Source organism: Leucoraja erinacea, chromosome 36 (genome assembly GCF_028641065.1).
Source record: "Leucoraja erinacea ecotype New England chromosome 36, Leri_hhj_1, whole genome shotgun sequence".
In the NCBI taxonomy this organism is placed as follows: domain Eukaryota; kingdom Metazoa; phylum Chordata; class Chondrichthyes; order Rajiformes; family Rajidae; genus Leucoraja; species Leucoraja erinaceus.
The window spans coordinates 1,546,297-1,569,389 of record NC_073412.1 but is presented as its reverse complement, the minus strand read 5'-3'; the positions used below and the strand labels follow the sequence as shown (position 1 = coordinate 1,569,389).

At 43.1% G+C, this 23,093-nt stretch overlaps 1 protein-coding gene across 1 annotated transcript; it reads left to right on the top strand.

The window, feature by feature from the left end:
* Nucleotides 1-4,007: 4,007 nt before the first annotated feature.
* LOC129713595 (uncharacterized) lies at nt 4,008-10,540 on the top strand. Its single transcript, XM_055662783.1, has 2 exons — nt 4,008-5,955; nt 8,245-10,540. The coding sequence occupies exon 2, from the start codon at nt 8,288-8,290 to the stop codon at nt 10,538-10,540; it is 2,253 nt and encodes a 750-aa protein (XP_055518758.1). The 5' UTR covers nt 4,008-5,955; nt 8,245-8,287.
* Nucleotides 10,541-23,093: the final 12,553 nt, after the last annotated feature.

The window sequence follows — 23,093 nt, the reverse complement described above, 5'->3', positions numbered from 1 at the left end:
TTGGAGCATTATGTACAGATATCTGTTTCTTGGTGCGTGATGTTATCTTCTGTTACCTGCAAAAGCAACTGTACGGGTCTGAGTAATTATTTTAGGTGGTTTCGATAAAATCGAAAATTGACTAAGGTGTTTCTGGAACTAAGATATGTGCTAGTCTGCACATGCACTTGTTTGTTCGGCAGTATATAAACCCGGGCCGTCAGTACTCTTGAGGAGCTGTCTCCCGCGCGGCAGTTCCTCCGTGACATCACATAATAAAGTCTCACTCTCCATACGTCCAAGTCCTCGGTTGATTTATCTAAGGGTTATGGGGAGAAGGCAGGAAAATGGGATTAGAAGGCAGAGACCAGCCATGATTGAATGGCGGAGTGTACTCGATAGTCCGAATGGCCTAATTCTACTATAACTGGTGAACTTTGATATTGAACCACACAGGAGATGTGTGAACATGTGTCCAGAAGCTTGGTTAAAGAGGCAGATTTTGAGGCAGTTTACAGAAGGAATTCCAGATAACAAACAAAACGGTTAAAACCACAGCTGCTCATGATGGAGCCATTAAAATGAAGGATCCACATGAGGCTTTGGAGCCAAGGGTGGTTGCAGAGTGTTGTCAGAGCAAGGCCTTGAGGGATTTGAAGAGAGAGAGAGAATTATTTTAATTCATCGCTAGATTAGCGTCAATGTGGAATAACAAATACAGGAATCATGGTTGAATAGAACGGTGTGAGTTTGGATATTCACCCAGGTTTGGATATTCCATCTTCTATTAACAAAATGCATGTAGGCTATTAATATTAGTATGTGTATTGAGCACAGGGTGTTCTGCACAGACCCTGTATTCAGCACATATTCCTCGGGGAGATCACAAGATTATATACTCGCTGCAATGGCTTGGATACACGTCATGGTCCCATGACACCACATGCAGTGTGCGTTTATACCCAGTCTATTGAAATAAAGACACCAGGCATCAGAGGTATAGAGGACATAGTGCTGGACACAGCAGGAGAGGCAGTATCTCTGGAAGACATGCAATGTTTTGGGTCGAGACCATTCTTCAGACTACTTTAACTGACAAGAGGTTGGAAAGGCATGCCCTTTCCTCTCCAGTGCTCCTCTGCTGCAGTGGGTATCATAGCTCCCCAGGATAATCATAGCTCCCCAGTATGTGTTTATGGAAGTTAAGATGTTGGACTTCCAAAAATAATTTGTTTGTAGTGGCCTAGTGCTGTATTTCCCCTTTCAGTTATTTCTTAAATTTACTTTTTGAAAGTTGTCGTTGAATCCTTTTGCCACCACTCTCTAGCTACGCACTCTGCTTGGAGTAACACCTAACGGGCAATAATGCTGGAAAGTAGAACATTGTGAGTTCTGGGATAACAACAGAAAATACTAGAAATACTCCACAGGTCAGGCAGCAGCTGTGGAGGGAAAGAAAGTGAGACCGTAAAAATTTTCCCGGTTAAAAGGACAAAAAGTGCACGAGGAACTCGGAGAAGTATCCAAGATGGTGGCGCGCACAGTCGCAGCGGCCCCTCGGGAGATAGTCGGAGCATTAAAAAGTGAGTATTGAGTGTTTTGTCCAGTCTGTCCAAGATATATGTACTGCAGGAACATGCTCCTAAACATCGGGGCAAACCACGGTAGTAGTACGGGCACGTTTTGGTGCGATTTAGACCAAATACGCCGCTATGGACTACTACTACCGGCTGTGAAGCCGAACATATCGGCCGCAGATATGAATACGACCGGAGAGAGGAGGCGGGAGAGGAGAGAGAGGAGGAGGAAGAGACGCAAGCGGTGTGAGAGGAGGCAGAAACGTGGTAAAAGAGCAGGCTCTTACACGAGGCGGAGACGGGGGAAAAGAGCAGGCATTCGCGCTAGGCTAACAGCTAACCCCACCCGACCGGCAGTTCCCTCGCTTCTCTCTAATGTCCGCTCCCTGGACAACAAACTTGACGAACTGCGTCTTCTCAAAACAATATACAGGGATATAAGAGACTGCTGTGTGTTTGTTTTCACGGAATCATGGCTCCACGGTAACATCCCGGACACGGCAATACAGCTGGAGGGAATGACATCGTTCCGTGCGGACAGAGAGGCAGCTAGCTCTGGTAAGAGCCGAGGTGGAGGCCTGTGCTTGTACATAAACTAGGACTGGTGTGTGAACGCTACGATAGCCGGGAAACATTGCTCTCCGCTGATAGAATTCCTCATCGTGAAATGTTGGCCTTTCTATCTGCCAAGGGAATTCTCCGTTGTTTTTGTTGTGGCTGTATATGTTGCTCCAAGTGCAAATGTAAATTCCAAGGCCAACGAAGCACTGGGAGCCCTGCATGATGCCATCAGTGAGCTCCAGACCAAATATCCTGATAGCTTCATTGTGGTGGCCGGGGATTTTAATCACACCAGCCTTAAGACTGTGCTCCCAAAATTCAAGCAATATGTGGATTTTGAGACCAGGGGAGAGAACATCTTGGACTGGGTTTACACCAACACCCCAGAGGCTTACAAGGCAGCCCCACGCCCTCACCTGGGCCACTCGGACCACATTTCAGTGTTTTTAACACCAGCCCACAGACCTCTGCAAAAACAAGTCAGAGAGGAGAGAAAACACACCAGGGTCTGGCCAGAGGGAGCAGCCTCAGCACTGCAGAATTGCTTCCTGCACACTGACTGGGATGTGTTCAGGACAGCAGCATCCTATGATGACCTCATCAACATCGAGGAGTACGCAGAGACTGTAACCAGCTACATTGCCAAGTGCACCGAGGATGTCACTATCATGAAAACCTTCACTGCACGTGGAAACGAAAAGCCATGGATGACAGCAGAGGTGCGCTCGCTGCTGAGGGCTCGTGATGCAGCCTACAGAGCCGGTAACACAGCCGCTCTTCGATCTACCAGGACTGCACTGGAAAAAGGAATCAGGGCAGCGAAACGTGCCTACGCGGGGAAAATCCAGGGACACCTCTGTGACACAGGAGACACCAGGAGGATGTGGCAGGGAATCCAAACACTGACGGGGTACAAGGCAAGGCAGCAGGTAACTGACATGGACACTTCTCTCCCAGATGAACTGAACAACCTCTTTGCACGTTTTGATGCAGCAAACGCCACACCCAAGGGGAGAGCCAGTCCCTGCGTACAAACCGACCAGCCAGTCCTGACCATAGACCCGATGGACACACGGAGAACCCTGTCCAAGGTCAACCCGTGGAAAGCAGTCGGACCCGACAACATCCCAGGACGTGTGCTCAAGGAAAGCGCTGAGGAGTTAGCAGATGTGCTAACAGACATCTTTAACATCTCCCTTAGTCAAGCCATTGTCCCCACATGCCTCAAAACTTCCACAATAAACCCCATAGCGAAGAAACCAGTGGTTGCCTGCCTAAATGACTACCGCCCTGTTGCCCTGACCCCAATAATAATGACAATAAAGGTTGATTGATTGATTAAGAAGGAACTGCAGATGGGGAAAATCTAAGGTGACAAAAATGCTGGTGATGCAGCATCTATGGAGCGAAGGAAATAGGCAAAGTCTCGGGTCGAGACTCTTCAGACTGATGTGAGGGTGGGGGGGGCGGAAAGAAGAAAGGAAGAGGCGGAGAGGGTGGGTTGAGGGAGAGAAGGGGAGGAGAAAGTAGGGACTACCTGAAATTAGAGAAGTCAATGTTCATACCGCTGGGATTTCCACATTTTTCCACAATAGTTCCATATTTATTTTACATCCCGTAAATAGTCCCTAACAATGTAATCGGGTAGGCCCTGAAGTCAGGAGGTTCCTTGTTAAGCTTCATTGCTGTGAAGGTAAATAGAAGTTGTGGTGAAACATCTGACATGTTTTATGTAGAGTTAAAGAGGGAACTGCAGATGCTGGAGAATCGAAGGTTACACAGAAAAGCTGGAGAAACTCAGCGGGTGCAGCAGCATCTATGGAGCGAAGGAAATAGGCAACGTTTCGGGCCGAAACCCTTCTTCAGACTGAGGGAGAGAAGGGGATGTTTTATGTAGACTTGACCTTCCACATCACCAGCAACCTTTTGAAATGTTCTCTTGGGGGTAACCACTCTTTACTGGAAGTGTTTGTGGTAACTCCATTCTCAACAGGAGAACAAGTTCATATCACATGGAACCACACGGGACTGCAGGTGCTGGAACTATGAGCGAAACAGTTCGACAGGATGACTAGACACGATTGGAGATATTGTGGCAGATGATGCAAGGCTTTCAAGATTCTGTTAAAATAGATAGGAGATATCAGCAGAAATGTTCAGGGAAGGTATTTCAGCATTTGAGCAACTCAAAACAAATGAATTAAAATAGAGGATGATTAAGAGTCCACAATTTGGGGATAAGAATTTTAAAATTGAGGTGCTGTTAGATCAGGGGCCAGTAAGATGGAGTTGAAGGGTTGTTGAGGCATGTAAGAGCTATGTGTATGTATGAATATTGGCTCCTCTAATTTCAAGCTGTTCTCTGTCCTTCCCCCTTCCCAGTACTGCGAACAGTTTGACTGTCCCCGATTACATTTTATCTCTGTTTGCTTTGTTGTCACCTTTTACGAGCTAACAATGATCTATTCTACATTTTTCTTGATCTCCATCTCTTTTGTGTCTTGCTTTCGCACACTTTACCCTTCCTTATCTCTGTATCTCACTCTCCCCTGACTCCCAGTCTGAAGAAGGGTCTCGACCCCAAACGTCACCCATTCGTTCTCTCCAGAGATGCTGCATGTCCCGCTGAGTTACTCCAGCATTTTCTGCCCATGTAAAACTATGACGGGGATAATAAAATGTAATACAAAGTGGCTTCTAGTTTGTTTTATCAGTGGCAGTTAATTCCTTTGTTTGGCATCCCATTACAATTATGATGATGCAGAGAGAATTGTGCTAATAAACCTGGTATTTTAAATGCTTTTATCACTTAATTCATTTTATATTGAACAGTTGATTTAATCCCAATAATCAGTGTGTCAAATTGGGAAATATTGGCATTTACCCTTGGGTTTTCATCCAAATTAACATTTGTGTTGCATCGACTGTCTTCATTTCTGTGAAAGCAGTCCTTATGAATATTAGCATCAACCAAATTGTTGAATATAGACCCCTTTCAAATTAATATAACTTTGAAATAACTTCAGCGACTGGTTCAGCGAGTGGACTTCATTCTTTGCCGAGTTTTGTGGTAATTACAGATTTTTTTGTGCACTTTTATGTGTGGGAGAGGTTTGAGATAATTACAGAATTTTGTCTGTGTGTATATATGTGAGAGGGAAGGAGAGGGAGGGATCCAGACCCAACAATGTGCCAGATACAATAGCGTTGCTTAAGAGGCTTTTAGATAGGAACATGAATATAAAGGGAATGGAGGGGTATGGATCATATACAGGCACATGAGATTGTTCCACACAGACATTCGGGCTAAAAGACCTGTTCCTGGATTGAAATGTTCCAGGTTATGAGCTGTGCACCTGGCAAGCTTTGAAAGTTAAACATGATTCTACTGTTATTAGTGCTCCAAGATTAAAACCTGTCGCTTCAACTCATTGAATGCGTGGAGAAAACATTCATATTATACTCATTGCTATGTCAAGGATATATATATAAAACATTATCTTAAACGTGTAAATTACTTGTTGGTACACGATTGAACCACTGTACTTAGATTAATACAGATCAGTTGATTAAAATATTTGCAATCTCTTGATAGCTGCTCTTCAAAAAGCGTACTTGGCAGCTGGTTATTGGCTGATTATGCAGTGATTGTCACAAGTCTGTTTCCTTTGCCAAATAGGCGGCAGACAGCACCAGAGCATTTCCATTTGTTATTGCCTCAGCAGCAGTGCACACTGGATGTAGGTTGCGTCCCTTAAAGTTTCCTCTGAACTGGTGTTTATATCTGACTTTCAATTGTGGAATTAATGATGGACCATGTCAGTAAAGAACAATGATGGTACGTGCAGCATATTTTAATTGTTTCTGCTGTTGTGACGACTTTTAACATGCGCTATTAACGGCTTAGAGATTCTTATTCAGCTACATGTTTACCAAAGGTTGTTATAAGTAGGGGAAGATCAAGGGATGCAAAATGTATTATACATATCCAAGATTTATGTAGCTGTGTATTCAGTTTCAAGCTGTATATCAAATTCTGAAGTATTTGTTTTTAGATGGTGGATATCATTGTGTGTTTTGTAACTTGGCTAGAATCTATTGCGTGGGGGAGAAACTTCTGCACATGATCTAATGTTATCTGCTGCTCAGTGTATATTTTAGGATTAAGTGTCTTTGTAGTTGGAAGTCACTGCTTTTGGTTGCTGATGAGAATTAATCCTCTGTACGCCAACGATAATTCTTGAATAAACTTAGGAATCTTTCAAACAAACTGATTGAATAAATCGCACGGTTGTTTCTCAAGATTGTGCAACTAAAAACCATAAATTTCACCATGATAACCATCAAGTGGTCACCTCCTATACTGAAAGGACATTGTGGCAAGACTGAGTGGAAGGAAGTCTTTGGTAATTCTGCCATCTGGCGGTAGTTAGAAAATCCTGCATGTTTAAAAGATCACAGAAAATCCTATTGTACACACCAGACAATTGTCGTACAACATCTGAGGTGACAGTAGAGATCTTTTTGTTTTTATACTGCCATTATCGTTGAACAATTACACTCCCCATGAAATTTATATGAACTCATGGTAAAACAGCACACTTTTGTAAGGTGGTGAATCAGTCTTTCAATTTGAGATCCTGAACAGGGATTGATTGAGTATTGGAAAAGCCCCTTCATTAACGTGGAGCTGTGACCTATAGATATGCATCCCATGTATAATAAAAACAGGTGGCGTGAATGATAATTTGATTAAGATTATGGTTTTGCGCAATGTTTAGTCTTTGCCAATAATCTAGCTCTGAAGAGTTTTACAATGCATAGTTTTCATTTTGCAGGAAATGATTTTCCAAATCCAATCTCTGTGGCCACACATCGATGTTTAGGTTTTCTAATTTTAAAATAGGCATTTGAATCGGAGAAGAAAAGTGTTTTTTGGATTTTGCTTCCAAATAAGTTTTTGACATGCCTGAAACGTACTAGTACGGATCATTTCTGTTTGTTGGCTTCAATGTAAATTGTGCATGGGATACATGTCTGCATGATGCTGATTAATTTCAACCCAGTAGAGCAGTCCATTAAATGTGACTCCAGGGTAACGCATTCCTATGAGGTGTCAGATAAGCACTTCTGTTCACTGGCATGTATTAAGGTTTAAATATAAGTGATACTTTTGCACATGTCCCTTTATTACAAAATTTCAGAGTTCAGAGCTTGATGGTGCATTAAAAAAATATCATTGTCTCATCTAATAGTGAATGTGAACTTTGGTGTATCCAATGTCATTTGTGAATTTCCCCACAACCTGAACACTTCTAAATACTTCTCAAGTTAAGTTTAGTTTAGAGTTACAACGCGGAAACAGACCTTTCGGCCGACCGAGTCCGCACCGACCAGCGATCCCCACACTATCCTACACACACTAGGGACAATCTTACACTCGTATCAAACCAATTAACCTATAAAACCTGTACGTCTTTGGAGTGCGGGAGGAAACCGAAGATCTCTGAGTAAACCCATGCGGCCACAGAGAGAACGCACAAACTCCGTACAGACAGCACCCATAATCTGGATCAGACCTGGGTCTCTAGCGCTGTAAAATGCCCCTGTCCCACTTAGGAAACCTGAACAGAAACCTCTGGAAACTTTGCGCCACACCCAAGGTTTCCGTGTGGTTCCCGGAGGTTTTTTTCAGTCTCCCTACCTGCAACCTCCGGCAACCACCTGCAACCTCCAGGAACCGCACGGAAACTTTGGGTGGGGCGCAAAGTCTCCAGAGGTTTCCATTTGGGTTTCCTAAGTGGGACAGGGGCATTAAGACACCGCTGCGTCAACTTGCACTTTTGATTAGTTCCCTCCAATTCTGTGGCTGCAATCATACAACTTTGTCCTCAAACTAGGAATTCAATAATTTCAGAGAATCGGTTCATCTTGTATCTCTCGTATTTCCAGCTTTATTTTTTATTTCTCTTCATTTCTAATCTTGCATTGGTTATATCTGTGCATGCATTCACCAATTAACTTCCAGTTGGCACACTGTAGCACATGTATTCTGCATTTATTTTAACCATGATAGAATGTTGCTTGATGTTTTTAATGTTCTTTCTCTCTTTTTGTTTTGGTTAAGGCCTTTTACCTTTTATTGGAGGAGATAAAAGCCGGCGAGGATCATGATGGCCAATAAAAGAAATCTTGAATGCATGGATTCTGTCATTTGTAGCAAGATGCCTCGACTGGAAAACAAACCCAGTGAATTATCAGTAGAGATTTCTAAACCAACCCCGTTTCCCACTTATGCACAAGAAAACTCCCTTAAATACACTGGATCTTATTTAGCATATCATCTTAGAAACCGAGATGGAACCGACAACTCGGGAATCTGGAGTCCGTCGCGAGCCTATTTACAAAGCATGAGTAATCTCTCTGCCCAGTCGCGAGCTACTGATGATGCTCATCTTGGCAACCGTTTGTATCGGACTGAACCCGAAGTTCCATCCCCAACGTATCAGCGATCTGCAAATGAGAAAGATAAACTTGATTTGGTCAAGGACCTGATGAACGTTCGGTCAAAGTGGGTCACTTTTGTTGAACGACAAAAGAACTTGAGGAATGCTCAGACCCCCTCGGGTATACACTGCCCATCTCCCGCTGGGAAACATACCTTAATGGCTTCTACATTACCTACGGTCCATAACTGCGGAAATGTAGCATTTCCGCAACCTGTATATAGAGGTAGCATTTGCTGCTCCGGGTCTGGTTGCCCTTTGGAAAATTCAGCAGATCATTTTCACCGACGAACACGGGAAACTGAATGGAGAATGACAACTCCGGTTACTTCAAGCTGTTTAATTGCAAATAATGATCAATTGATGCATACTCAGCAGTATGGTAATCCTCTTTTGAAAAATAAATCATTGCCTCATGGGCATAGCAATGCACAGCCTAGTTCGACAGACAGAATCTCCAAAGAAACTGGAAGCCTAGCCGGACTACAGTCACCCCTGTGCCAAGGATATGGTGCATACAGTAGGAATGTTCTTCAAGATCCCAGATATTCTATGCTACAATACGGAACCATGCCAAGCCAGGCATCTATACACAGCCTCCATAACTTCCAAAAACCTCCTTTGCACCCATATTCAACAAGCGAACGGCAACAGCTGCAGCCACCGTTCTACTGTGAGAAGTTGTCACCTCCAAAGTATCCAATGCCAATTCAGCCAAAAGTTGTTCACTCTCAAAACACTATTTTAAATCAGCAAAATGCAGGTCCCTACTCGTTGCTGCATCCACATGGCTATAGAGCACAGACAAGTGGTTGCCCATACCCCTCAATTCAAGGCACAGGTGGGCGGATACCTGTAACCACTTCAACGTTTGTAGGTCAGATATGCTCAGGAAACCTTTATCAACAGCATTCTGAGTATCCAGTTCATTCCCCTCCAGTGCCGAAAGGCATCCCCCTGAAAGGTCCTTTGATTCAACCGGGCTTGGAATCCGGGACACAACCGAGACAGCTGGACTTACATAGCCCCTCTCGAAAAAGTGCTCCCCCATCTCACCACGATCCAGCAAATGGAAAACTGCCTTCATCGGATATCCTGCTCTTCAGGCCGCGTGTTATTGTTGAGGCACAAACAGACAAACGATGTTACGATTCATTAAACTCTCTTCCCAATAAGGACTATATTGGCCAGCATCAGCTGATCAGCAAGCACAGTGCCTTTCAACCAGTACTCTCTGGAAAACATTTGAAGGGGGCATTCGAGAGACCAGCTGCAGTCTCCCCTGCAGATCAAAGACCAAAGGACATTTATATGCATGAACGGCACCCAAGCATTGATGGTTCACCTATTAGTAATCGTGGTATTTCAACTTTCAGTAAAGAGAATGAAATTGTTAATAACAAGCTGGTGGACTCTGGACAGGGTGACTCTCCAAAGAGTTACAATATTAGTCCAAACAGAAGAATATTGGAGCTTAATTTCCAATCTCCCACTTCTTCAAGGGAAGAAAAGCAGCAAAATACCGCAGAATGTGAAATGAAGAGGAAACCAGAGGTTGAAGCACAATCTGATAACAATGTGCAAACAGTCATTAAAACCCCAGTCATCAGCAGTGCAGTTACCCATAGTGCCCTCACATTGGAACTGAATAAATATAAAATACTGAGACCAGTGGAAGGACCCAATCCTACTCTTCCAGACTCTATTGATGCTACAAAATTGAGTTTACTTGGATCGATTGATCCATTGAAATTATTTCTGAGACCTCTGAAGCTAATCATGCCCAATGAGCCCAAATTGGCACCGAGTCCTGTTCCAGAAGTTAGGAGGTCTCCTTGTGAAATCCAACCCAGTGTACCCAGTAATGGGGTATTAATGCCGAATGAGAATGACAGTTACGATCACTTTCTGATTTGAGATCTTACACTGAAGTCTCTACGACTACCGAGAAACAGTGAGGGAGGTAAACGGATGTCAAAAATCTCAGGAGCTTTGCTCGCTAATGGGACCTGTTCACCCAAGACCATTGCAAAACTGGCTCTCTCAAATAGGAGATCCACCTACCACTTCACCAAAAATGCCATTCCTCATGTAAGAAGGGAAGGTGCGTTCTTATATTCAAATCTATTTAGTGGAAGGAGAAACTATTTCATCGCCTCTCGGATAGGGGGAGCGGTGATTTTGTATCAAGTTTCTGGAAGCACAAAATAGAACTGCGATCCGCAACTCTTTCGGAGGAGAAGAAGAAGATACCAAAGGTGAGCTGAAAACTAAACAAAACGATGTTTCCTCGAGACAATGATACAAGCTTGCTATCCCTAAGGACAACTGCCCGAAATTACCCAGACTTGTTGAAGTTTCTGTGGACATTTCTTGGGGGGGCAAAAACTTAGTTTGGTCAAGTCCCCTTGAAGGCTCTGCACTTCCAGGGTGAGAACTGTCGTCTCAGGCCAACCGTTAAAGGACTCTGGTTATTACTGTGTGTGTATGTTGCACTTAGATTTTAGCTTGTCAAATATAGTATTGTAAAAACTTACTCTGAACAAAGTCCCCTCTTACAGGGGTTTTCCTACATGTCTAATTCACCTAAAATTGACCTATACCTGTATTCTATCATTTCTGTCATTCATTTTCACCTTCCTCCAAACAAGCTTCTTTTATATCAGTGTTGAACCGCGCCGGGTTTGACGCCAAAATAGTGCGCCAAATCCATGTCACCAGAGATGAGGCCTACAAGATGAATTACCTCCAGCACTTTGCTATGTTTTTGGCTCAGATCCACTCCCTTGCATTTGCAGTTACTTCCCGTATGTCGTTTTTTTTTTTGATACCCGTCCTACGCTCACTGCATCATTTCAATCTTTTTCCAAAGCTCAGTCCTGTGTTGATTCTCGTACATCCAGTCACTCGTTTATGGTTTAATCTTGTCGTTACCCTCGCATCCGTGTTTGTTTCTCCCACCCCTGACTATATCTTTTTGACTCACCTTATCTGTTCATTGTTGTTCGCGATCCCATTAACATTGCTTACCCGGTGGGTCTTGTGTAGAAATAGATATTATTTAACCACAAACGTACCTAATGAAAAATACGCTGCTAATCCCCTCTTTACCTTTCCTTTGGTTGCAGGAGTACGCTTGGATCCTTAACTCGTTATCATGTGCCTCCTCGTGGAATCCGGAAGCGTGGGTCTATTCCTCTGACCGAAAGAAATATTGTCAAAGTTATACAGCACCACCTGCTCTTCTACTCTGTGGCGGCTAAATTGTGGATTCGCCTAATCTTGTATTTTTAAAAGCGCCTGCCGTTCGCTACATATGTTATCATACGCTTTCCCCTGTTGTTATATTCGTATGAAAACCCCCGATTCGCGTCCGCGATCATAAAAGTCCACATCTATACCCTCATTGGTGTGTGGCTGTCTATTACACGTGGTGCGATGTTTCTTTGCCGAGCGTGATCCGTCCGCGGCTACTTTGGACGCGAAGTTTAGTGTCTGAAGTATTGGTTTTGGCATGGTCCTCCAGCAAAAAAATCGGTCCTACCCATTTTATGTGTGCAAGCAAGGGTGTGACTCTACTTCTCCCCAAGTATGGAACTGCCATATTGCAGGTGCTATCGATTGGATTGTCACTAGCTCTGGATGGTGTGTTGGATTGTCGGTGGCGACGTGCGTACAATGTTATACCGTCTGTTGGTCTTTGTTAAACTAGTCCCCGTCCAAAACTATGATTTGTCTACGAACCCCCAACCTCTCCTTTCGTCGCCGAAATTTGGGTGCCGTTCCGATTGTTCGGACTTATGTGTGGTGCGACGGTTCCGTTGTTCTAGGCACTTTTGTTTTCTCAGCCGTTAAGTGGATTTCACCATCACTACAGTCACATCCGCCTGCACTTGATTGCTTGTTCATTCGTCCATGTTGCTCGAGCGTATGTGTGTGTCAAAACCGTCGGTCATGAGGAGAAAAGAAAAATGACCATTCCTTGCTCCAGGCGCTTGGATTCGCAAAAATTCCTCCCTGGGAGTTATCGTTCAATTCCACACCCCTGGAATGTGGCTGTTACTTTTTCCTGGAACAGACCTATTTATGGTTATAAAACTGTGAGCTTCCTCTTGTTTTCCCCGAGCGACAATTGAAAAATTTAGTACAAAGTACAAGGTATCTCCTGCCACTGTTCCATATTACATCGACATAGACGACTATCCTGTTTCCTTTGCACCCACCTTATCGTCTAATCTCCTTCAGATTCGTACAACATCCATCGAAATACTGACTCCATCAGCTTCTATGCGTCACACTGGGTGGTACCTCCCTAAGTTTTCTTTCGTTAGTATCAGCCGTAAACCCTACAATGAGTTGGGCTGAAACCTTCCCTCACTATTATCCCCCAGCCACCTCCCCTCTTGGCTAAAAGACGGTTGGCCGACTGTAGTGACTCCGACAGAGAACAGTATTAGTTTGCATACTGAGGACCTAAATAGTACTTGTACAAATTATTCTTTGAAATGTTGTCTTTACTTTTGGTAATTTCATCTTTTAACTGTAGCAACACTTCTGTTGCCCATTGACAGGGGGGAGAATAAAGTAAGTCAGCACCGTATGTGGCGATTGTTTACATACCTTGGGCAAGCAAAGAATTTCCCTGTGCCTCGTCTCATGTGACAATAAAGTATTCCATTCAATGGAAGGAAACCCACGCAGTCACAAGGGATACATGCAAACTCAACACAGACAGCACTAGAGGCCAAGATTGAACCTCTTGGCCGTTGGTATTGGAGAGAGTGGGTCTATTAGCTGTGTCACTCTGGTACCCTTGCAATGCATGAATTGTAATGTGGTTTGTCTAAACAGTTCTAGTGGCAACCCAAAATGAAGTAACCATGGTGTTAAAAGTTCATCTTCAATTCCCACCAATCTGTTGCGTCCCTGGAAGATGCTATGGATAGTCACAAGAAAAATGGCACAAAATATCTTAATGCTTGGGATGAATCTCAAATATGACTACCCATAACACCAATAGGTTCCAGGGGAGAAGATTCTTGTGTAAAGAAAGGTAGCTTTAACTATAATCTTTCCATGGATTACTACGTCCCCTTATATAATTCGTGTCCTGAATGGGAACTGCCCATAGTTTACCATCCAAAATCATATGTCTTGGACCTCTTAATTAAAAAAAAAAGGTCAAGCCGGAATTGGGAATTTGACTATTTTTAGTGTATTATGAACTATCAAACAGTGGGGTGGCAGGGAATGGACTACCTTGGTGACAAAACATTCGGCGTTGAGTCTGCACTGAAGCCACTGTAAAAGAGGAAGTAGTGATGGAATCCTGACAATCTAGTTTACATTACTTCTCGAAATAGTAAGATTCTTAACCTTTAAACAATTCTATCCCTTTCATATTTAACCTTCTGTTTAAAACACTTAATGGTCTTGTGTTTTGCGTATACCTTTTACGAAGGCTTAAAGACAAATTTAAATTTAGAAAGTTTGGATAATTTTGTAGCCTTAACTGAAACCCAGCAGTGCAGATTAATCTGCCAGGCACATGTTGCACCTCCGTCTCTGCAGCAGCAAGTAAGAGAGGAAAATCTCATCATTTTAACCAAAATTTTCAAATCTTTTGGAGGAGAGAAAAATAATATTAGATGTAGCTGGGGATCTTTTGGAGGAGAGGAAAATAATATTAGATGTAGCTGGGAATTAAAAAAAAAAAATCTGTCTTATCCATAGCAACCACCTACTTAAAATATTATTAGGGCAACTTCTTAATAACCAATAAGATCGCTGTTAAATGAAATTTTTACCTTGCAGATCTGCCTTCACATATGGTTCTAGATGCTCCATGAGCGGTATCTAACTTAGTCTCACCAAATCATTAGCACTTATTCAATCCAAGTTTAGGTCTTTATTACCGAAGGTTTATTCTTACCTGAAATGCTTTGTATATATTCTTGATTTAATTATGACAAATAAGGTAAGGTGTATCAGTTCACCACAAATGGCTGGGAAGGTATGCTGAAGAATAGAAGAGTTCAGATGATGGCTGGTCCTGTCCAAAGCAAGCGGAAAGTTCGATGCATCTGCGACAGAATCCTCATGCGTGAAAGAAGTTTTAAAGCATGCTGACCATGGAAACTTTTTACTTGTCAGCCGATGAAGAAATCGAGAGCATGCCATTACCCTTATTCTCAGACGGGTGGGTAAAACCTAGGAAAAGGTTAACCTACGGGATGGATAACTTTCTCCCCATGGTGTAAATTCAAAACCTGTATGTAATAATTCAATAAGTGGTTCCTCACTGGCAAACATAAGTTAATGTGTGACTCAGTTGATCCTCAGCCCTTTGTGATCTTGCCCCACAGAACCTCCAACCCTGGTCAAACCCCTGTTTGTGCAGATGGAATTGTCCCAGACCTCTCAACCAGTTCAGAAAACTCATAGTTGTAGAGGTAACAAAGTGGTCTTGGAGGAAGGTGGAGATAATACTTTTGAAAAAGAAGGGCAGTGCTGTTGGTAGTTACGTTGAAAAACAGAGTGGTCATTGAAACTCCCGACGCGGGCGTGGATCAATCTATGGACCCTGCACGGGTAAAGGTCATGAGAAACCCCAAATGGTCGATTGGAAGTACTACCTTGAACTCTTGCAAGATTATGAAAAGGGATGGCTGAGAGTTGATGACTGACTAAGAATTCTGACTCATTCAGGTGACCACGGTGGGAAGTAAAGCAAACTTCAGCAAGGAATTAGTAATTCTGCATATTGTAAGAGAACTGCAGAGAGTCTCTGTGGGGTTTGAGTTTACCAGCGAAAAAATGATACCTCTGCAACACTTCATTCCAAGATGGCAAAATAATGTGTGTGTTGATTCTTCTTTTACAATCCAAATGTTGGTGGGTCAATAGGGCGAATAACATTCCTATGATATCAATTAGGGATTAAAGTATACACATTCCAAACTTAAATTAAGGAAAGGGTTCAAAGTTCCAAGTAAAATTAATTTCAGCTGAAGAAGGGTCCCGTCCTGAAACATCGCCTGTCCGTGTTTTCATGAGATGCTGCCAAGCTCTTCCAGCACTCTGCCTTTTGTAAACCAGCATCTGCAATCCCTTGTTTCTACTCTTCCAAAACTAATTGTTGCTTATTGGGTTTCCCCTACGATCAGTTCCCCTCCTGTCGAAAGTACCCATTTGTTCTTGGGCACAGCTAGCAATTGCTAGCAACCTGCTGTACATTCCTTTAATGCATTCACCTCATTTCTCAATGTGTGCTGTGATATCTCTATAGAACCAGCTTGCAGCTAGCTGTACTTTACCATTGGTATGAGCGCACATACACACACACACACTTGTGCGTACACACCTCCCTACCAAATGGGAGTTGCCAGGAACCTGATTTATTTAATTGTTACCTGGGGTGATAGAGCTCAATTTCCATCCCTGTACCATATTTCTAAAGAAACGGCTAATTAGTGGGTAGAATATTGAAACTATTTGAGCCGATCATTTTAATGTGTCTATTTCTCGGAGTTCAGTTCAACAATGTTGAATACAAATTTGTTTATAGACTTTTGATAGTAGAGAAGCATTGTTTTGTAACCTCCCTTCTAAAATTACAGTGAACACTATTAAGTTGGTTGGGTTGTGGTAATGTTGGCAGAGTTTTACAAGTTATGCTCCAGTACATCAGTCTGAAGAAGGGTCTTGACCCGAAACGTCACCTATTCCTTCGCTCCATACATGCCGCCTCACCCGCTGAGTTTCTCCAGCATTTTTGTCTACCTCCAGTGCATAGAGTACTGTTTGGTCTCAGATAATATATAAATTAAGAATCAATGATACAGAAATCTCAATTTCAATATGTATCACGTTAAACAAAAAATGTTGCTTGCTGGGGTCACCATGGCAATTTTTCATAAATAGCAAATGTACATTCACAAGATTTAATATTGCTGTAAATTTGTGTCCCTTTTCCTCTTGTCAAAAAATAACGGTGTGCATCGTGGAGGCAAATGTGCTCATCTGTTGCTGCTGTACAGACTAAGAACTTGAGGCATTGATAACATAAGTAGCATAGTTACACTGGTGTTTTCTATTTTTTTGTTATACCTTAGTTTTGTATCTCAGTAAGTTAAAACAAGATTGAAATAGTATGTTGTTACAAACTACTTTTGTATAAAGATCTTAAACTATTAAAATGTGTCTGGTTCTTTTGAATATATTTACATGACGGTGAAATGAATTGAAATACACCTTTGTGCAAATGCAACTCCAAAAATGATGCTTGTGGATGAACATTTAGTTTAGAGATCCAGCGCAGAAACAGGCCATTCGGCCCACCAGCTTCGTGCCGACCAGTGATCCCCGCACATTAACATTCTCCTACACACACTAGGGACAGTTTTTCCATTTACCAAGCCAATTAACCTACAAACCTGTACGTCTTTGGAGTGTGGGAGCGAAACTGAAGATCTCGGAGAAAACTCACGGGGAGAACGTACAAACTCCGCGCAGACAGCACCCGTAGTCGGGATCGAACCCGGGTCTCTGGTGCTGTGATCACTGTAAAGCAGCAACTCTCCCGCTGCGCCACCCATTGCCAAAGCTCAGTAAGTAACCCTATATTAAGTACTGGTAATTAATAGGTGGAACCCTGCACTACAGCCTGCAGCTCCAGAAGTCCCTACGGAATGGTATAATCGACATGATTGTGAAGAACACTTAACATTGTGGAGAATGCTGTGATTGACCCTTAAGATGGTGATGAAGACTTAACATGCGAAGGAATCTCACTCTTTGCTGCTGAGAATGATGCTCGTCTAGAACAAAACAAAAGGATACAACAATAAAGATCACTTATTCCGGTGTCTTTCTTGGAAGCATGGATGTCATCCACAAGATGAGAATGGAATTGAAATGAGAAACATCTGTCTTTTCGCAGTTGAAATAAATAAACAGACTTTATTTCACATCTTTTCAGGTTATTCAGAGTTATTGAAAGCCCATTCTTTAATTTTCTAACAAGGCGGTGCCAATTGTGTGTGCGTGAGGCTTTGGCACATAAGGTAAGTGATGCCTCTACAACACATAGGAGGCCTCAGGCAATGGGTGTGAAGATGCTAAGAAAGCAGACCATCTTTTTCAATAAAGTTCAACTTGCCGCCATGAGTGTTGTCTCCATGACGTTGGCAAAGATTTCTATTCCGCTTAGTCGAAATCTTTATTCTGCTGACCCTCAAAATCACTTTCAACGAGCAAACCAAATTCTGAGCATGTTATAATGTGAAAGCTTACGCAGGCCAGTGTATAGGGCGTCGCTCCAAAATGTCAGATGCCAATCACCCTGCCAACAATTCTACAGCTGACTTATACTAGTTCTTACTGCCATGACTTAACTTCCATGTTGCCAAGTAATATCTAACTAACTCTGGCACAGATAACCATGAAAAACGAGCAGCAATTGTTCATTAGGGTGTTTCCAATTAATTGCTGTAGTACCTTTCCAAACTATCCACAATAATAAAAATCTTGTATTGAGTGGTATTTATGTTCATCGCTGCTTCTAACCGCAGGCAGCGTGCACACCAACTTTCTGCTGCAGTTCTCTTTCCAGTCTTGCCACCTGACAGCCATTCAACAACTTGGTCTCTTTCTACCAGTTTTAAGTTACACTGGTGTCTCTTGCTACATTATGCAATCTTTGCTTCGGGCTGAAATATTGGCGCAACAGAAGAAATCATTAAATGCAATATACTTGCCGTGGATCCTGGATTTTGTCACCGTCTGACAAAGGGGACAGTGCGTTAACAACTCCCACGGCCATGGACCAAAGGTGTGGGTTCTCTTCCCCTTGGACTAATCCTTTTCTACGAGCTTTCTTGAACCTCGAGTCTTGGAAGAAAACCATCGGTGCAAATGTTTGAAGGCACAATACAAGATGGAGTTGCCCAGATCTACCTCAACCACTAACTGTGATCATTGAGCCTCTTCAGATGATGGAGTATTCCAGTTGGTGGTGGAGCTGGTGCTGCGAGCATGTTCTTCTGACACCTAGCTCTGCAGTCCTCTTTTTTCACATCTATTCCTGTCCTCAATAATTGCTTTACCAGTCTTCAACTCAACCTAGATGACATTGACAATAAATACTTCTAGACCATAAGACAAAGGAACAGAATTAAGCCATTTGTCTAAGCTATGTTTCTATTTGGCTCTTTGAGTCTGCACCACCATTTGACCATGGCTGATCTATTTTTCTCTCTCAACCCCGTTCTCCTGTTACCCTTGACATCCTTACTAATCAAGAAGACTACGTCATATAAGACTACCTTCCAGTTGCTGGCATCCATGAAGCTATCAATGATGGATGTTCTGTAGAGAGATCCGCACTGTTGCAGTCTTAATGCTGCAGCAATGAACTCAATCTAACCTCATCTGCAGGGATAGTACTCTGTTGAACTCGCTGAAGAGACATAGATAGGATTTGCCTTATCACTGATCTTATCGACTCCACACAAGATTAGAAGTTGTTCAGCCAGAGTTCAACTTCTCGGCATCTGCATGCAATGGTGTCTGTCTTGTTGCTTCTTGTGCGTGGTGGTGGAAAGATGAGTGGAAACAGGGCCGCGATCGACGTGAACGCTCTTTCCTTGACCTCATCACTATGATGGAATGGGACTATTTATTACATCGTGGCAAAGATGAATGAACATTTATCAAAAATGTTTGTAACATTTTCCATAAACCACATGATTCAATTACACAAAGAAAATTGAGCTTGCCCGTGCTCCGTGTCCAATTTCTGATTACCTTTATTTATTTTGTGTATCAAAGTTTTGAGCTTGCTCAACTCTAATGTAGGCAACACGAGAAACTGAAGATGTTGGAATCTCGAGCAAAACAAAGTGCTGGACAGGCGGCATATGTGGAGGGAATGGACAAACGGTGTCGGGAGAGAGAAATAAGAGATATGGAAGGGTCTAGACCGAAACGTCACCTATTCCTTCGCTCCATAGATGCTCAGATTCAGATTCAAAACTTTATTGCCATTGTGCAGTGTACAAGTACAGAGACAACGAAATGCAGTCTCACCCGCTGGGTTTCTCCAGCATTTTTTTTCTTCCTTTCTTGTCTTCATTCTCTCTGTACCTTTCCATATCTCTAGTTTCCCTCTCCCCTGACTCTCAGTCTGAAGGGTCTCCACCCGAAACGTCACCCATTCCTTCTCTCCAGAGATGATGCCTGTTCTGCTGACTTACTCCAGCTATCCTGATGGTTGGACTCAATGCCCTGACCGATGAAGGCAAGCATACTATACGCCTGCTTTACCATTCCATCTACATGTGTTGCCACATTAAGGGAGCTCGGGATTTGGACCCCCAAGATCCCTCTGAACATCAATGCTGTTCCTGCCATTAACTACAACATTGGGAACATGTTTCCTGCCTCCAGCGTGTCCAAACCCTTAATAATCTTATACATTTCAAGAGGATCCCCTCTCATACTTCTAAATTCCATGGTGTACAAGCCCAGCCGCTCCATTCTATCAACATATGACAGTCTCGCCATCCCGGGAATTAACCTTGTGAAGCTACGCTGCACTACCTCAATAGCAAGAATGTCCTTCCTCAAATTTGGAGACCAAAACTGCACACAATACTCCAGGTATGTTCTCACTATAGCCTTGTACAACTGCAGAAGGACCTCTTTGTTCCTATACTCAACTCCTCTTGTATTGAAGGCCAACATGCCATTCGCTTTCTTCACTGCCTGCTGTACCTGCATGCTTACTTTCAGTGACTGATGAACAAGGACCCCCAGATCCCATTGTATTCCCTCTTTTCCCAATTTGGCACCATTGAGATAAACAACTCCTGCACGTTAGATGTGAGTTTAATTTAGAGATACAGTACAGAAACGGGCCCCTTGGTCCACCAAGTCTGCACCGACCAACGATCCCCACACATTAACACTATCTTACACAAACTAGGGACAATTTGCACTTATAAAAAGCCAATTAACCTACAAACCTGTACGTCTTTGGAGTGGGGGAGGAAACCGAAGATCTCGGAGAAAACCCATGGGGAGAACGTACAAACTCCATACAGGCAGCACCCGTAGTCAGAATCGAATCTGGAGCTGCAAGCGCTGTATGGCAGCAAATGTAGCACTGCGCTACTGTGCCATCCCAAACCTTAGGCTTACCTAATAACAGCAGCTCCCACTTGAAACCCTAACCTTGCAAGATTGGTGGAAACAGTCAAAGGAGATATTGGATGGACGCTTGAAGCAAGATAATTTGCAGAGCTCAAAAGATAGAGCCTGTAGATAGGTCATGACCAAAATGTCACCCATTCTTTCTATCCAGAGATGCTGCTTGTCCTGCTGAGTTACTACAGCATTTTGTGCCTTTCTTCGGTGTAAACCAGCATCTACTGTTCCTTTCTTCAGGAATGGGATGGACAGAATTAAGTAAGTGGTTTCAATGGCCCAAATTGAATAGCGAAATAGACTTATCTGAAGAAGGGTTTCGGCCCGAAACTTTGCCTATTCCCTTCGCTCCACAGATGCTGCTGCACCCGCTGAGTTTCTCCAGCATTTTTGTCTATCAGCGAAATAGACTTGATGGGCCGTATGGCCGGATTCTGCTCCCATAACTTATGAAATGAAAAAATGAAATGAAATGATTCAATTTATTGTCATTGTCAGTGCACAGTACAGAGACAACGAAATGCATTTTTAGCATCTCCCTTGAAAGGGAGACACAGGGCGGCGCGGTGTGCCCGCGCCTGCCGCCGTAACATTCCATTACGACAGATAGCACAATGGGCTAAGAGTTCGGCTGGCGACCGGAAGGTAGCCGGTTCAAATCCCGCTTGGAGTGCATACTGTCGTTGTGTCCTTGGGCAAGACACTTCACCCACCTTTGCCTGTAATGGAATGTTACGGCGGCAGGCGCGGGCACACCGCGACGCCCTGTGTCTCCCTTTCAAGGGAGATGCTAAAAATGCATTTCGTTGTCTCTGTACTGTACACTGACAATGACAATAAATTGAATCATTTCATTTCATTTCATTTCTGGATTCTGATTTCATGGCCAGATTCTGCTCCCATGACTTATGATTACACTTATAATAATGTCTTCAACACAGCACTACCATTCTCTGATCACTTTGTCTTGCCACTAACATTGCTAGTGATGTACCAAATGTTGGCTTGTACAGTGGAAGTGAAACTTCCAGTTTCATTGCGGATTTCACGTTGAGCTTCAATTCTCAACCACAATGTAAATGCAACTTCTACAATGTGGGTCCAAAGTTCAGTTGTTTTTTACTGAGGCCAGCATTTATTGTCCATCCCCAATTCCCCCTGCACTGTGAAGATGGTTAGAAATCTACCACACTGGTGGGTCAGGGGGTCACATAGAGGTAAGGCTGGTTAGCATAACAAAGGGCAATAGATGAGCATTAAAGGACTTAACACTTGTGTCCCTGTATGTGTGGTGAACCAATTCCTTGCTATTTAGTTTAGTCTAGAGATGCAGCAAGGAAACAGGCTCTTTGACCCACCGACCATCGATTACCCATTCACACTAGATCAAAGTTATCCCACAAAGTTACTCCAGCATTTTGTGTCTATCGAACCACAGAACCAAGCATTCTATTTTTATTGATGTCAAGGGATGTGAACACTGACTAATTTCTAGTGATTGAGAATCTGTAGCACTTTATGCCAAGGAGCAAGCAAATGGAATTTGACATCCATTCCATCTATAAATATTATTATCCTTCAATAGTTTATACTGTATCTACTGCTTCTCCTGAGATGCTGCCTGAGCCACTGAGCGACTCCAGCACTCTGTGTCTTCTCCAGAGAACATCCTCATGGAATAGAATATTATTGTATCAATGCGAGGTTGCTGACTTCATTTGGTCTCGGTAAAAGCCATTGGCGAGATTCCCAGTTTGTTTCTCTGCAATAATTTGCCTTAATCACCTTGCAAACAACTGCCTGGCAGCTGGGATCACTGCTTTCACAACACTTACAGACATGACTGAGCTGCCTTCCAACACGATTCAGAATGCCATTGGATGTCTAATTCAAGCCACAGTAGACAAAGAATGATTCATTAAGACAGCAAAACCACTTGGGAATACCATTGCCATGACAACAGTGGCAGAGGAATTGCTAGGACTCCCTTGACTATAAAGATGCTTCAAGTATGTCTCTCAAGTTCAAAATGAGCTCACTAAATATACACACAGACAAAGAAAATAACACCAGTTCTCAATAGACAATAGGTGCAGGAGTAGGCCATTCGGCCCTTCGAGCCAGCACCGCCATTCAATGTGATCATGGCTGATCATCCCCAATCAGTACCCCGTTCCTGCCTTCTCCCCATTTCCCCTGACTCAGCTATTTTTAAGAGTCCTATCTAGCTCTCTCTTGAAAGCATCTTTGTTGGTTGCCATCC

Coding starts and splice junctions, on each gene's coding strand:
- LOC129713595 (XM_055662783.1), top strand. CDS start 8,288: ATGATGGCCAATAAAAGAAATCTTGAATGCATGGATTCTGTCATTTGT.